The following is a 16,253-nucleotide window of genomic DNA, read 5'->3' as shown; positions in this document are numbered from 1 at the left end:
CCCCGCGGAAGTTCGAAGGTGGTCGGCTCTATTTTGTCCGTATCCAGTGGCCGTCGTCCCGCCAGTCTGGAAAAGTGCGTCTCTTTTATTTTAGTCTACGCGGTCCTTTTCCCCCGGGTTGAACGAAACAGTTATACCCGTCCTTGATGTATCTAGGAAATTTCCTCACCTTTGTCCTCCGCCCTCATTCTTTGAACCATACTCTTCTAACAAAATCTACTAGAATTCTTGAATACCGTAAAACAAGATCTAATGTCCTTCGTTGGATTGTGACGATATGTCCAGATTTTGTGGATTATGGTCTCCTTGTCTGTGAACATACTACACTCACTAACTGTTCACTTTTTATTCTAAGGAAGTTCCACATTTTTAATATTTGCTTAAAAATTTTGCATATGCGATTAGTCCTAGCGGTCACAAAAGACTTTAAGTTATCGGTTAAGCAATGGTCAAAGTGAAGGTCCGATATCAGTTACTTCATGAGATAATTGTGCCTCATGCATGGTCACATGTGCATCACTTATTTGTCAATGTATAAAAACTCTGCAAGTTTCTTTGCAATTAGGTCGATTATGGCCTAGGTGTACCAATTATATCTTATTGGTAAATGCATCAATTATATCTCATTGGCATTGGTGCCCGCATGACCACATCCTTATTTCCATGACAACTTAGGGGACACACACATGAGGAGGAGTAACTGTTCTCAAGTTACCTCCTCCTCCCTCGACTAATTGCCCTCAAAGAGGTGCAATTGCCTTTTCCAAAGTTACCCCCCTCCTGTTTATGCATGTGTGAGAGAGTCCATGTCACATCAACGAAATCTTTCTCGTCTTACAATTACTGCCCTGCATGTGGGGGGCACCTTAGCCTCATATATACTAGTTGTTGCCCTCAATTTCATGTGGTGTGACCCTATGAAGATTTCTTGCCACCATGAATTGTATTAGTACTAGTAGAATGTTAGGAGCAATTTCTAGTTGCAGTTTAACACTACTTGTAGTTTCCATTGAATTGTGTTGTGTTGGGAGGCTTGGGCGGATATAATGCAAAGCAATTGTAGCCTTGCTTGCCTTAGGACCAGAAAGGCTTGATTTTGTAAGGCATTCATTAAAAACATACAAAGGAAGGTAAATCTCGACACACAGAATGGGGTTAGAGAGAGAGAGAGAGAGAGAGAGAGAGAGAGAGAGAGAGAGAATATTATTTGTTGTTGAGAGTGAAGCAGGTGTTAAAATGGATGCCTATCCTTGAGTTTCACTCAAATTTTAATGACACCTTTTAGTGCAATGAAAGGAGTCAAATGACACCAAAAGTCTTTTTCCCGGGCTTTAGTTACTTACGTCGAAATCCAACCTCTTTTCACCTCTGATAATGATGGTATGAGGTTCTGCCATCAGTGTTCAGGAAAAATCATTTTTGATACCATCCACAATTCCTTTATATGGATCATTTTTGATACCGCCCACACTTCCTTGATATGCATCTTACAAGAGGAAAATTTAAAAAGTGAGATTTTTTCTTTTTCTTTTTCTCTTTCTTTCAATTGGAATTTTGAATATCAAAGCGGCACTATTGTAAGCTAAGACACACTTTTTTTTTTTGCAAAACTCACAATTTGTGAGTGGATTGTATTAAGCACAACATAGAACTTACAAAACAGACTCAAGCTCAGGCAGAGCCTTTAGATGTTGGAGATTACACTTTTTTGGAACAATGCTTGCCATTATAGTTTCTTACTCCAAAGTCCTATATTAGACTTTTCCACCAATGGATATTTGTAACTCTCTTTTTCTCTTACAATAGAAACTCTCTAAATTTTATACATACTAGTGTGGCCGACGGCCGAAGGCGGCCGTCTCTCTCTCTCTCTCTCTCTCTCTCTCTCTCTCTCTCTCTTTTTCGCGCGCGCACGCTTAGACCTTGTCTTGCCAGAGCTGTAGGTGCACACAGGCCGGACGCAAGAAACATTAGAAGATTTCGGAGGTCATTTGGAGGGCTTTCTAAGAGATTCTATTTCTTTCTCTAGAAAATTTTTTTAAGTCCAAAAGGACAACTAAATACTCTAAAAAGTGAACCGAACTTTTCAGCATTCCTTTGAAACGGCCACTTTTGCACTAAATGCGAGTGCCTTTTTCACGAGCTCGGCGTCGCTCATTTAGAATATTTTACGTCATCAATGAAATTTAAAAAAATCACAAAACTCTCAACTAGTGTCAGAATTTGAAGATTCTAACATTGCCAGTGCGTCCGGAACGCCCAAAAACCTAGAAATTGAATGTCTACTTGTCCTTTTCTGACACCCAGAGAGGTAGAAACTACCAAAAAACACCTAAAAATGGGTCTTGGGATCACGACGCGTGAGGAACAACTTTTGTTTTTGTAAAGTGACCTCTACGCGCTGTGATCCACAAAAGTTGTCCCTCGCGTGCCGTGATCCCAAGACCCATTTTTAGGGGTTTTTCTGGTAGTTTCTCCCTCTCCGGGTGTCAGAAAAGGGCAAGTACTTTTGTGGATCACGGCGCGCAGAGGCCACTTTACAAAAACAAAAGTTGTCCCTCGCGCGCCGTGATTCCAAGACCCATTTTTAGGAGTTTGTTGGTAATTTCTCTCTCCGGGTGTCAGAAAAGGGTAAGTAGACATTCGATTTTTAGGTTTTTGGGCGTTCCAGACGCACTGGCGGTGTCAGAATCTTCAAATTTTGACACTAGTTGAGAGTTTTGTGATTTTTTAAAATTTCATTGATGACGTAAAACATTCTAAATGAGCGACGCCGAGCTCGTGAAAAAGGCACTCGCATTTAGTGCAAAAGTGACGGTTTCAAAGGAATGCTGAAAAGTTAGGTTCACTTTTTAGAGTATTTAGTTGTTCTTTTGAACTTAATTTTTTTTTCTAGAGAGAGAAATAGAATTTCTTAGAAGGCCCTCCAAATGATCTCCGAAATCTTCTAATGTTTCTTGCGTCCGGTCTGTGTGCACCTGCAGCTCTGGCGAGACAAGGTCTGAGAGAGAGAGAGAGAGAGAGAGAGAGAGAGAGAGACGGTCGCCTTCGGCCGTCGGCCACACTAGTATGTATAAAATTTAGAGAGTTTCTATTGTAAGAGAAAAAGAGAGTTACAAATATCCATTGGTGGAAAAGTCTAATATAGGACTTTGGATAAAGACACTCACATTTAATAAGAAGGTATCTTTTTCAAGGACCGTTTGCTCATTGAATGCATCTTTTATATTTTTGTTAATATCAAGCTTTTTTCTACGTAACGTAAGCTCTTCTCTCATTGGAAGAGCTCTTTTTCCTCTCTCTACTAAAAGGTGTGTGTGTGTGTGCGCGCGCGTGTGCGTGTGTATATATATATATATATATATATATATATATATATATATATATATATATATATATATATATATATATATATATATATATATATATATATATATATATGTGCGTGCGTGTGTGCGTGAGACCTTAACATCCATATTTAGGTTTCTAATGACACCTTTCAACTAAATATAAATTTCACATTGAAACGTTCACCAAAATTTTGGACATCTTATGAAGCTCACCTTGTCAATGATGCCCAAAATGGGCTTCAAATTTAAGGCCTTCTAGAGTGGAGTGGACATTTTAGCTTTATAATACAATATTTATTTTCTCCATTACTTGCTCCCACCTTTCCTCTGCCATTGTTTTTTCCATATCTTGTTAAGGGGACTACACCAATTCGTCTTATGCATCATTGTTTGGTAAATGTCTTTAGGATGGGGTTTCTAGAAGAGACTCCTTCCGGGCCATTTCTAGGCATTCCAGTCAAATTCCGAATCCCAGATAGGCATCACTATATTGTTAAGCTCTTTCCTCACTTTGTGGACCGGCAAGACCTCCAAGCTATTCAGTTGGTGCTGGGTAACCAGAAGGTCAATGGTTTTCCAACTCTTGTTGTCACTGTCTCATAAGTGTCCCAGTCGATTCAGACCCTTATTATTCAGCTTCCTGGCATGATGGTAAGAAGGGAGCACCATTCCTCCACGAAATATGAAATCAATTGCTACATGACCCCCTACTAATGCAATTAGAGTTGTATCGTTGTCCACTCTTGTTTTGGTGTTCGTTAAACGAAAATTAGTGGAAGTTAAGTGAAGGACCATGTCGATCCTCAACTCTATTTGACATGCTAGGGTTCACCTGGGATCAAGGACTCCCATGTCTCAAGAGCATTTGATATCATATTTCCTCTTGGCTCGAGTTTACTTTCGTCTTTCACTTGAGGTAGCAAGAGTTTGTTTTTGTGCCTTTGAAGATGGGGTGTGAGTTTGAATGGCATTGGAGTGTATCCAAAACCCAACTTTAGATATCTAGAGATCAACACTCCATATTGTGAGACGTGGAAGCCTGCCATTTCCATCCATTGATCCTACCGCAAGGCATCGTGCCAGACAATGTGGAGGGTTGCGAGAAGTTGGGGATGTGACCTCATATCGGAGGTCACATCCCCAACCTCATAGGGGCATCCCCTCATATCTAAGGGGATATCCCTATCTAACATGCGGTGTCATGTGTGAGCGCTTGTGTGTGGGGGGAAATATGGAGAGATCGAAGATCATGGGGAGATCTAGACCATCCAATCCTCCATAGGGGGCAAAAATGTCACCCCTAGTCAAAATTTACCCCCCCCCCCCCCCCCCCCCCCCCCCCCCCCCCCCCTGCGCGCGCGCGCAGGAGATCAGCCCTGGGTTGAACCAAGGACCTAATGGTTCCCACGTGCAATCCTTACAACCATGTTATGGTGCATCACTTAAATGTGTTGACACGGCGGGTGTATACGAGCCTAATTTATACCCTAGTTCAGCCCAATTTATATGGCAATCTAATGGTACAGATGAAGCCCGCCCAATGGTACAGATGAAGCCCGCCCACGTGGCCTAACTTGGGCCGTAGATCCCCTTTGAGGGACACCATTTTAGATAGTGACGTGAGCTTATTTTGTAAGGCAAATTGTAGAATATAAGTTATCCAATAATATTTCAATGCAAATTTTCAATAATGTGATTTGTCCACTTGGCACTGGAAAGGTCGGGCAAGTTGGGGATGTCTAGCCGTCATGATTTAAAACCGAAGGATTGAGGCGCTTTGTCCCCGGTAAAAGAAGCGCGTTTACGACGTGACACGTGCGTACTCTCCCTCGGTTTGATTGGGCCGCAATTTTAAAGTCGAGTGAGAGTATATATAAAAACTCGGGGACGATTCCAAAGTTCAGGTGTCACGACTCCCAATAACTCTCACACACGAAGCCAGCAGTGCAACATACGAAGAGGAAGGCACCCATACACACACAAAAACACACTCTCTCTCTCTCTCTCTCTCTCTCTGCTGCTTCTCTTCTTCCCAGCAGTCCACAAGCAGTGCCAAGTACTCCTCCCCATTTCTGCTTCCCCCCCCTTCCCCCAAATCAACTCCCAAATCTACTTTTTTTCCAACCTGCACAGCATTTTTGCAAGGACCTGCTCAACCCGAGAACCTACTAGCAGAGGAAGCACCTCTGGTTAATAGTACCTCCCTTGCAGGTACTTTTAATCTGGTTTGGAAGGGCTGCATTAAGGCAACTATGCGCCCATGCCCATGTGGTGCTGGCGAGACAAATAACGCTTTTGAAAAAAACAGTCAGTACCCACCTCAAGAACCAGCAGGGCCATCTGCAGCCATCTCCATCAAAGCAGAAGATCAAGCAAGTGACCCCATCATGCTACTGAACAGGCATGATGATGAAGTAATGGTAGGAGCATTAACTCAAATTATTTCAAGTGGGAACAGCCGCTCAACAAACAGTTTCAAGTGGGAACAGCCCCTTAATTACAGCCTAATTAGAAGCAAAGAAAATGTCAATTTTGCGGCCTGTAATTGTGGTATGAATAATGCTTTACATCCTCTTGATCTTGAGAAGAGGCTCTCCAATATGCCACCATTGGTATGCCAGCCAGTGCTTGGCTCCGAGGGAGGCCTAGAGAGGCAGCCCTACTGGGGCTTAAATTTGCCTTTGGGTCCTCAATGCATCCCTGATACCAATATATTGGCTCCTGCCACTTGGCAACCGCCTGCATCGACACACGCGCTCGAATTGTCCTATTTCACTAGTGCCAATTCTGACCGCCGACACTCGGCTTGGAGATTACATCAGTACCAGCAGCGGCAAGGCCCATATCCTCCCCGGCGGGGCTACCCTTTTGATGCAAGTAAGGCCTGGTCTAACCATGAACTACACACACACACACACACACACACACACACACACGCACACACACACACACACACACATCAAATTGAGCATTGACGAGTGCTACACCTATGTGCATGCATACACTGTCACGCTGTGTGCTCGCAATGCAGCCTGCACAGCCTTGCATCCTAGTATTTTTGCAGTTAGAATAGGTATTTGTCAATGGCTAATTGTCTGCTTGTCAACAGACAAGTCTGAGATTGGTAAGGAGGTGGATGAGTTGCTGGCGAAGCTAAACAGTTCAGAAGGGAGTGATCCCCGAGCGTTTTCGCGCAATTTAGAGAGACTCAAACGGATTGCCGCTGATCAACAGAGGGCGGCGCAATCTAGCTGTTGCTCCCCACAAGCACCGGAAACAAAGAAGAAGAGGTATAGAGGAGTGAGGCAAAGACCTTGGGGAAAGTGGGCAGCGGAGATACGCGACCCGAAGAAGGCCGCCCGTGTCTGGCTCGGTACGTTCGACACCGACAAGGAGGCTGCGAGAGCATATGATAAGGCAGCATACAAATTTCGGGGAGCCCGAGCACGCCTCAATTTCCCTGAGGAGGCCCCATGGGGGACAATCGACGATCAGATTGGAACAGAAAATGCGCCGCCGAATGCACAGCAAAATGAAGGTGAAGAGAAGAGCTCAGCCGAGTCGTCGGAGAGCAATGGTAGTTTCAATGAGCAATCTGTGGATGTGTCGATGGACTACATACCGATGTTTACTCCCGGTACTTCTCAATCTACATATGGGGAAACGATACATGAGACAACCTCACAATTTGAGGTGGATTCAAGCTTTGTTGCTCATTCTAGCACTTCCTTTACTGTTGATATCCTGCCATCTCCTTGCCCGCCTTTAGATTTAGACTCGCTAGCCAACCTATTCCTGGCCGATAACCAAAACATAAGCATGCCGTTGGTAGCAAATCCTCAAGTTTCTGACTGGGATTCATTTCTTCCCTACTCTGCCCCACCTCTTAGAAGGCAAAGTTCTCAAGTTATAATCCCCCTTTTGTATGATCAAGCAACCTTTCTGGGCAGCACAGCATCCCCAACATCACAGAAGCTATCCGTGTCTGCTATCGATGAAAGAAAGCTGATTGCATGCTCGGATGCGGCGCCAGCGGATCAACCAATTGCCTCCACATTACCAACTGCAAGCTGGCACTCACTTGATGTCATGGACACTTCTGATTGGTTTTCGAACTTTGCGTGTGTCGACCTGACCCCATGGATGGATCATGATATGTCCATGAGTTTCTCAAATGGCCAAACAATTGCGGGCGCCAGTGTACCGACTGTATTCAGTTCTCCGCTCGATCACTTTGACTTAAGCATGGCAATGAATGGCCTTCCTAGCCCGAACTCCTGCTCACCAGCCATAGATCCCTTAGATCATCATTTAGGGTTTGCAGGGACTTACAATATATTTGATAGTCATCAAAACTAACTATAGAAAGAGCACCAAGCTGCCATGGAGAAGACCATTGCGATGACCTTGCCAGAGCCAGCTTCTGGCTCCCTAAATCCAATCAAACTATTACATATAATTTTGGAGGCACATTAATTAGCTCAAACCTTAACCTTAGATTACCAGGACAAGTAAATCACATTAAATATTCCTTTCATTTTTTGAGACTCTTACCAGGTGCCTACAGGAAATTAGCAGCAGAAGCGACAATTTGTAAAATTGCCCCCAAAAAAACATGGCTCAAAAAAGAGCCAGAAGTTCAAGCTAGGACTCACAATGCACATATTTTCTTTCTCTCTCTCTCTCTCTCTCTCTCTCTCACACACACACACACACACACACACCCCATGCAGTTTTAGAGAGAGAGAGATTTAGATTTCTCAGGAAGTCTCAACCTCAGCCTGACCATTTAAAAATAAAAAAGCCCTTCAGCGCCAAAGTAACGGATGGCCGTTTACCGTTAATGCCTATCAAGTGGCAAAGGAGCATACGACTATAGTGAAGAGTCATATTTGATTGTGTTTTATAGTTATTTGGGCAAAGTGGCAAGAAAAAAAAAGTGGCTAAAATACTATCCCTATTTGCAACAAACTTTATATGCCTCTTTTTGAGCAGAAATCAAAGCAAGAGTGGCATTTCAAGTGGACCCATGCAAGACTCTGACAAGATGCAAATCGAGTAGATTTGAGTTTGTAGATGAAGTAAAGAGCCCAACTATAGCAATACTACAGTGAACAATTTTCGACTTTGTCTCGGCATTTGCTTGCATAATCGCAATTGATGGATTGACTAGCTATCCCAAAAAAGTATTTTCAATGTAATGAACCATGTCCTTTGAGGCAATGGGCACATCTTTGACAGAAAAGACCACTGGCGATCTATGAGCGTGCTATTGCAAAAGTTGGCGGTCCCAAGAATGTGATTGTCATCAGTGCAAACAATGAGTCCAACTAGGAGGAGATAGGCATGGCTGTCATGGACAAGCATTCTAAACTAACATGGGAGGGTTTTGCTCCGCACTCTGAATTCGTTGTCGAAAGATATCGAAAAATCGAACTTTGTGAAGTAAACATTGTTGAATGCAACTATGATAGTTGAATTTAAATAGGAGAGTCAATTCTCTTTTGCGCTATTTCACTCTAACTACCCCACCAAAACATTGCAGCCATTCTGTGTAACCAGGTTTGTCACAACCTTCTATATGCTAATTGACATGCAAGTAGTAAAACCTTGTCTTAATGAGACTATTTATAGATTGTCATTGGGATGGTTAAATCACAAAATGTCAGTGCAATCTTCTACCTTCAAGCAGAACCTAAAGAAAGCGTTGCGTGTCTACAAGCTATTTCTTGAGCTACTTTGAACTGTGGATACTGATAAGTTTGTGTTTGGCAAGATTCATTGGTTGATGTCAGAGGCCATCAAAGATGGCAAAGAGTTTCTACACTTCACTCCAAAGAGAAGAGCCAAGTGGTGGCTATAGCTAACATGCTATGGGCCCAAATGCACACCCCATTGTGTGCTGCAGCTTTTGTAATGGACCCCAAGTTCCAATTGCATGGTCAAGCTACAAATAGAGAGGTCATGGTAGAATTTAATAAGGTGTGCTTGGAATTGTTGCGTGAGATGATGGAAAAGAGATCTTCCACCAAAGGGTTGAGTATGCCAATTGCAAATGTATATTCAACGATCCCTGACACATAGAGGCAATAAAGGACATGAGTGCCGTATTGTAGTGGAAAGATTATGGTGGTGAGAAATTAGAGCTGCAACACATAGCTACAAGGGTGCTTTTCCTCGATGCATCGAGTGGTAGCTACAAAAAAATTGGTCATCAGCATTTGACTTCATTCAATCTAAGTGCCATAACTATCTCAATCCTTCACGAGCAGTTGATTTGGTGTATGTTTTTTGTATTATGCATCTCATTCTTGTGCCCCATTGCAGAGCCCCTTGCATGGTACAAGCAAGACTTAGCCACTTTCAAATACATGAGGCTCAATTTGAGGAGAGAATGAGCGGTGATGAGATGGAGTGGGAGATAGCAAATGGGTGTTTCAGATATGGAGGAGGTGGATGATATGATCTCTGTCTTGGAAGAAGACAATCGCAAATAGGGCTTTACGCCATTGTAGAGCAATTGGTAAACTTCCAATAATTTCAAAAAACTACCTTAACCCAAAGTTTTGTATCTATTTTTCTTAATAAGAGACTACAAAAAATGGGTATGAAACCACATCTTTGTGACTCTTCTAACTTAAAGAGAAATACTACAAAAATTGGCAATCATTAAACCATAGTTTTATATCCATGTAGCTTGAAGAGAAACTCACTTCAAAAGATGGTAATCACTAGACCAGAGTTTTGTATTTGTATTGTGATTTAAAAAGAGGAAATTTTTAAAAACTGATAGCGAAAGAAATGAGTGTATTTATCAAGATGTTTGCATATACAACGAGGTTGAGGTTATGAACAACATTTACAAATAGCATTTTCAAATCTCTTGGGATGGTATCAAATATCTCGTCTAGTGTTAGTGTAATATCTGTAGTGACCTCATTCTTTGTCAATAAGACACGATAATTCAATAACTCAATTTCTGGCTAGAGAATCTCTGGGTTGCTAGGTCCCTAATCTACTCATTCTCCCCTAGCAAGAGCACAAAGGGATTTTTCGAAAGCAGTTGGAGGGCCTAGTCTATCCTTGCAAGCATTGCATTCTTTTCGACCCTTGTGATGTGGGGCTTGTCACCCTAGTTGACATGCCTATGTAGAATGTCTTAAACAAAGCATTCCTACCTATGATGCATTGGGATCTGATTGTTGATTGGTTGTAAATGCTCCTTGTGTATCAAGCGGAGACACAAATACTAGGCCAAATCTTTGTGCTACAAGTTTGCCTCACTTAATGAGGAAGTTTCATTTGCATGGCTAGAGATATGGAAGATTGTATCTTTCCCAAAGTAAGATGGAAACAACTTCTAGAATTCTTTCACAAAGGCTCGCCCTCTAAATTTAATGGATCTAGGGCGTTGGCAAAGAAGCTGGGTAAATCTTGTTGGCATATTGAGCATGTTACATAGTGACAATGTAGTGTGAGTCCTCATGATCAAGAATATCTCCGACATCAAGAACAAATTCCATTTCTTCATAAATAAAATTGATTTAGTGAAATTATAAGATTAAATCTCTTTACTGAAGAACTATAGAAACAATGTAATCATTAATCAAATTTTCATCAAAAGACCAACAAGACTTAGAAATGGATTGAGACAAAGCAAAAAAGTGTGTATTTCTAGTCAATCATCATGTTTCTTAAACCATAGACCATAGGTCTTCACAATAGGTATTCCACAAGTTTGAATGCGAGAGATACACAAGCTTAGGTCAAAAGCAGAGAGTATGGAGGAGGAGATAGGATGGGTGCCCTAATTGACTATGCAGATTTCATTTTGGCTATAAACCTAGCAAGAACTAGATCATGAGAATATGGTAAAGTGTCCAAGAGGTGGTGGCTTTGCTCGTAGAGCTTAAAATCCTTCTGAGCTAGAGGGTGGATTGGTGAAAATGACATCTAACAAACTTAAACCCCAAACCATCTTGCATAAATGGGCCACATTTTGTGCATATAACAATTTTGTTGACACATTCAAAATGGCATAAGGATCTTTTTCAGACACACAACTGCCAAACTAAACCATGCCACCTAATTTTGATTTCACTACTTTGCTACATTGTATGGCCATGTTACCATGTTGACCAACTACTTTGCTACACATAGTGGCCATATTTGCAACCAAAGTGGTGCACAACCAATGCCAACAATTAAAGTGTAGCACAATCTTAAGGTACTCGTATTTTCTGCTTTTAAAATGAACTTACGTCACTCTTAACCCCCGACACCCCCAACACCCCCCCCCCCCCCCCCCCCCCCAAAAAAAAAAAAAAAAAAAACCAAATGAACACACCTCAGTACCACCAAAGACCTATCGTAGTCATTGTGGTGCTCCATACCTCCTTTGCTCTGACTAGGTTTTTTTAAACTGTGTGTGTCGAAAGCCAAGATTATGATATTTTTATACATTGATTCAATTCAAATAAACCATAAACAATTATGAGTCTTATTTTCCATCCACATATCACCATCCCTTTTTTTTGGGGAGCGGGCAATACTCACATAGTAGTGTGAATGGATTATATTGAAAAAACAAAAAAGAATAACATGAAAATTTGTGTTCAAAGCAAGCCACATCATTAGGAAAGAAATGGATTCACTTTCGGGCCTTTTAGCTCGAGTGAGAGAATGCTCCTTAGCCATTAGGAAGAAGGCTAACGTCACGTTGAAAAAGCCTTTTTTTCTTATTTTGAAAATGTCAATTTTGGTGAAATTGTCACTATCACCAGAAAAGTACGGCGCTTGATAGTGATATCTTGCACAAGCGCCGAACGCCTGTTTATGATCCGTTGTTGCTATCCGATAAAGTGAAGTACTTGTACATGTGCATCTCGCACAAGCATCAATCACCTTTTTATGAATTACTCGCAATTTAGATTCAAAAGGATCGTACTTGATAGCGGTTGATAGGTACTATTTCAGACTATGAAGGGGTCAAAACCAAGCGAATAGAGGCCCTTGAGGAATCTCTTGGGCCTCTATTCGCTTGGTTCTGACCTCATGAGACCCTACGCTTAAGATATAGCATTTTTAAGCCTTAGGATACATCCGAAACATCCAAAAACCTTAGCATAGTACTTTAAAATGCTGAAATCTGACGTCTCTAGCGGTCTCAAGGACCTCTATTCGCTTGGTTCTGACCTCATGAGGCCCTAGGCTTAATATGCTATATCTTGAGCTAGAGACGTCAAATTTCGACGTTTTAAAGTGCCATCCTAAGATTTTTGGACGTTCTGGATACATCCGTCGTATTCTTTTTTTTTTTTTGACAACATCTTTTATGTGTTTTCACTCATCGCACATCACATCATTGATTAAGATTCACAGACATGGATTTTTGTGTACACTTAAGTTGGGCTCTCGAAAAGCAGTTTGTACGAGTATGCATTTAAGTGATCGAACAAACTTTTATGTATGTATTATGAGAAATAGAATCCCAAAAACTACTTTTGTATTTTCTAGAATTACCTCTCTCTATGCTGAGTTGGTGTTTCTTACACAGCCCAAAATTGAGTCCAAGTTTCTCCTAATATATAATCATCATAGTCCGAATTTATAGAGAGCCACTTGTACAATCAACCACCTATCATATACGATATAAATATGCTATTTATTTGATAATTTGTGATCCAAATGTTTGGATATAATGTCTGATTTGATTGCACTAAAAAACATGCTTCAAAAGACAAATCTAACATTCAAGTAGCCAATGGGTGCCCTATGCTGTATTTGATATCATATCATTGGTCAACTCTGTGATAGCATATGCAACCACTCTTGGTATTGCCTATTTGCACAAGCCCCCTTTTGGAAACAACTCTTACTCAATGTATATGTAGTGCTTGAGGTTGATTGCATATTCTTTTATGAGTCAATGTAACATCTCCACTCACAACACAATTGTGAGTATGGAAAAAAGAAGAAGAATATGAAACCCACTATTTGTATTAATCTTATGAGACATGTGATAGTGGTGACATTCCTTGAGGATGTGATTGCTACAAGTCCCTTTGTGACAAAAAGAAGTGCAACCCACTATTTGTATTAATCTTGCGAGACATGTGATAGTGGTGACATTCCTTGAGGATGTGATTGCTACAAGTCCCCTTGTGACAAAAAGAAACACTATTTGTATGTGAAAGATTTCTTTTAAAGAATCTCTGATCACATGCATAATAGAAAACTTCTACACAAGTGCCTTTAAGCTTCTTAATTGTCAAATCTCAAGGCTAAGTTTATAGTAACAACGTGCACATTCTTCCGTTACGTACATATTGGTCCAAGCACATGGTCACATGCAAATTATATATACATGGTGAGACCAATTGGGAAATTACACCTTGTGTGAAGATGCCTTTATGATATTAACCATGTAAGCAATGAGTCTAAAAGATTCTTCTCTTCTCTTTTGGCCATACTTACAATTGTGAGTGGATATGCTATAGGGTAAAGGGGCCATTAAAAAACCGGGTCTGTGAAGGGACCTCTAGACCCCTCACTTTAACTTATTTGTGTCTACTCTAAAGAAACCAATGGCCCCTTGGTGAGCCGGCTAGTGCAACTTAGGATGCAATCCTCACTGTCAGATCTTGTGTTCAAGCTTTGTTAGCGCGATTGGCCTACATTATCCCCCTTATGCTGCTTGCTATCAGTGCTCATTTTTGTTACATGCAATTCGATTTCTGCCATCACATGGTCTCGTGAGAGCTTTGATCACGCCAAAAAAATTGCGAAAGATAGCGACCAATCCGCTCTATCCATTGAGCGTCTTTGTAGCAAAAATGATGCATTGTGTTGTGCGCAACCTGCTGCCTCGCTTAGGTGGCTCTAAGTTGGGGGTTTTACTCTATTAACTTGAAAAAAAATGTACAATAATCCTCAAGCATGTTAGTGATTTGAGAGGACATAACAAAAGTTTAAGAGTGGCATAGTCCCTTGCAGAAGAGAGTTACTTAAATAGTTGCATAGAGCTGATTGCCACAAGAATCATGATAGGTTTTATTACTTTTTCTCGCTCTTCATAGTTCCTATGTTTCCCAATAGACATGATCACTTTCCCGCTTTCTTAGATAAAGCAATAAGCATAATGCTTCTTGGTACACCTTGAGTGCAACTTTGTCTCAAACAAATGCGTGTTGAAATCTTTGTGCCTAACACTTGTTTAAACTTCATTCCTCTCCTTTCTTCCCTTTTCCAAGTACTTCATTAGCTCCTTATGTCCACCTTCAATCAAAGGAGGCTTGATAGTGAAAGTCCTCAAAGGGAATAAAGGGATAAGGAATAATGATCCTTACAATTGGGAAAAAAAGCCACATATTTTCAAGATGTGCAAACCTCCTCCCCCCCCCCCCCCCCCACAAAACAAAGCAATGAGACTGTTTTCTCCAAGAATTTTTCAAGATGTGCTCCCCCCCCGCCCCCCCCGGGGTCTAAAGCAAAATTTTCACGTCAAGGAAATTATCAGAGCCCACCCTAAAGCAATGTGACTATAAGTAAGGAAATTTGAGTGATGAAATTTTATGGACTTTTTGGGAAGCCATCCATCCTTCTACTATTCCCTGCACATGCATGCTTAACTATCAAAACTCCCAAAATAGGCTGGCCATCCAAGCCCAAAATTCTTAAGGTGATGCAAACCTTTGATCTTAGCCAATTCAAGTCACCTAATTGATTAGCACCATTATCTTTTAACATTGAGAATGGGGAGAAAAATGAGATTGAGAATTTTTAAGGTTGAATTTTGAACGTTCTTACTACACAATCGTGGAAGAGAGAGACCTCCAACTAACGGATAATGTTTTTAAGATATTAAAAAAAGTGCATAATTTTTAATATTCGTTTATATATTGGCTAGTACATCAAAATATATAGGATTTATTGTAGAATTATCTAATGTTTTTAAGTTATTTCCATCAAGATAAATAATTTTTCTAGATTCTATACATATTTGGTTTGTATATTGGCTACTATATCAAAATATACAGGATTTGTTGGAGACTTATCTCTAATGGATAATCCACACATTGTAATATACAAAATTTATTTTAGACTTATCAAAATATTAAGGATTTATTATAGATTTATCAAAATATATAAGATTTATTATAGATTTATTTAATAGATAATCCACATATTGAAATATACAAGATTTAGTGTAAACTTATTTAATGAATAACCTCATAGCATCCATACATTTGGCTTGTATATTAGCTACTATATCAAAATATACAAGATTTCTTGTAGACTTATCTCATGAATAATCCACATAGCATTCTTATGGAGTCATTTTCCCTGGAACAGAGAGAGAGAGAGAGAGAGAGAGAGAGAGAGAGAGAGAGAGAGAGAGAGAGAGAGAGAGAGCATATTGAAATCAAGCAACCAACAACCAAAGGATAGAGAGTGACATCAAGGTGGCATTTGGCATCATGAAGGCTAAGCTTCAAACTTGTCTCCATATGTTGCAATCTTCAAGGTGGAATCTACACAACGATGTCTCAATATACTTTGTTTGACACAAGGCAATACCTCCATCAACCTGGTTAAACTATATGCTCTTAAAATGGTGCAAAAGTATCAAATTTGATATCTCCAAAGAGGCATTCAAATCAACCTTAAAATTAACCGTATGTATCTCATATGGTATGAGAAACATGTCATCAACATAAAGCACAATGATTAGAAATACATCATATGCATGTTTGACATACAAAGTGCTTGTAGTTGGACTTTATTGAAAACCATGCGCAACCAAATAAGCATAAATCTTTTCATACCAAGCTTATGGATATTGCTTTAAACCATATAACGACTTCTTAATTTACACAAGATTGGTAACATGACACGTTTATG

General features: G+C 40.5%; 1 protein-coding gene across 2 annotated transcripts in view; it reads left to right on the top strand.

The window, feature by feature from the left end:
* The window catches only part of LOC147418013 (uncharacterized), a 62,351-nt gene extending 53,489 nt beyond the window's left edge, over positions 1–8,862 (top strand). Inside the window, exons 2-3 of one of the 2 annotated variants that reach the window (XM_086507319.1) lie at positions 5,562–6,227; positions 6,460–8,862. In XM_086507319.1, the coding sequence (XP_086363445.1) occupies positions 5,562–6,227; positions 6,460–7,709 (1,916 nt within the window). In that variant the 3' untranslated portion in view covers positions 7,710–8,862. Of the gene's footprint in view, positions 1–5,483; positions 6,228–6,459 lie in introns of both variants that reach the window. The other variant, XM_086507318.1, reaches the window with a different exon arrangement.
* Positions 8,863–16,253: the final 7,391 nt, after the last annotated feature.

Source organism: Adiantum capillus-veneris, chromosome 30 (assembly GCF_014529385.1).
Source record: "Adiantum capillus-veneris isolate H3 chromosome 30, ASM1452938v2, whole genome shotgun sequence".
Taxonomy (NCBI): domain Eukaryota; kingdom Viridiplantae; phylum Streptophyta; class Polypodiopsida; order Polypodiales; family Pteridaceae; genus Adiantum; species Adiantum capillus-veneris.
The sequence above is the reverse complement of the archived record's forward strand: the minus strand, read 5'-3'. Positions and strand labels throughout refer to the sequence as shown.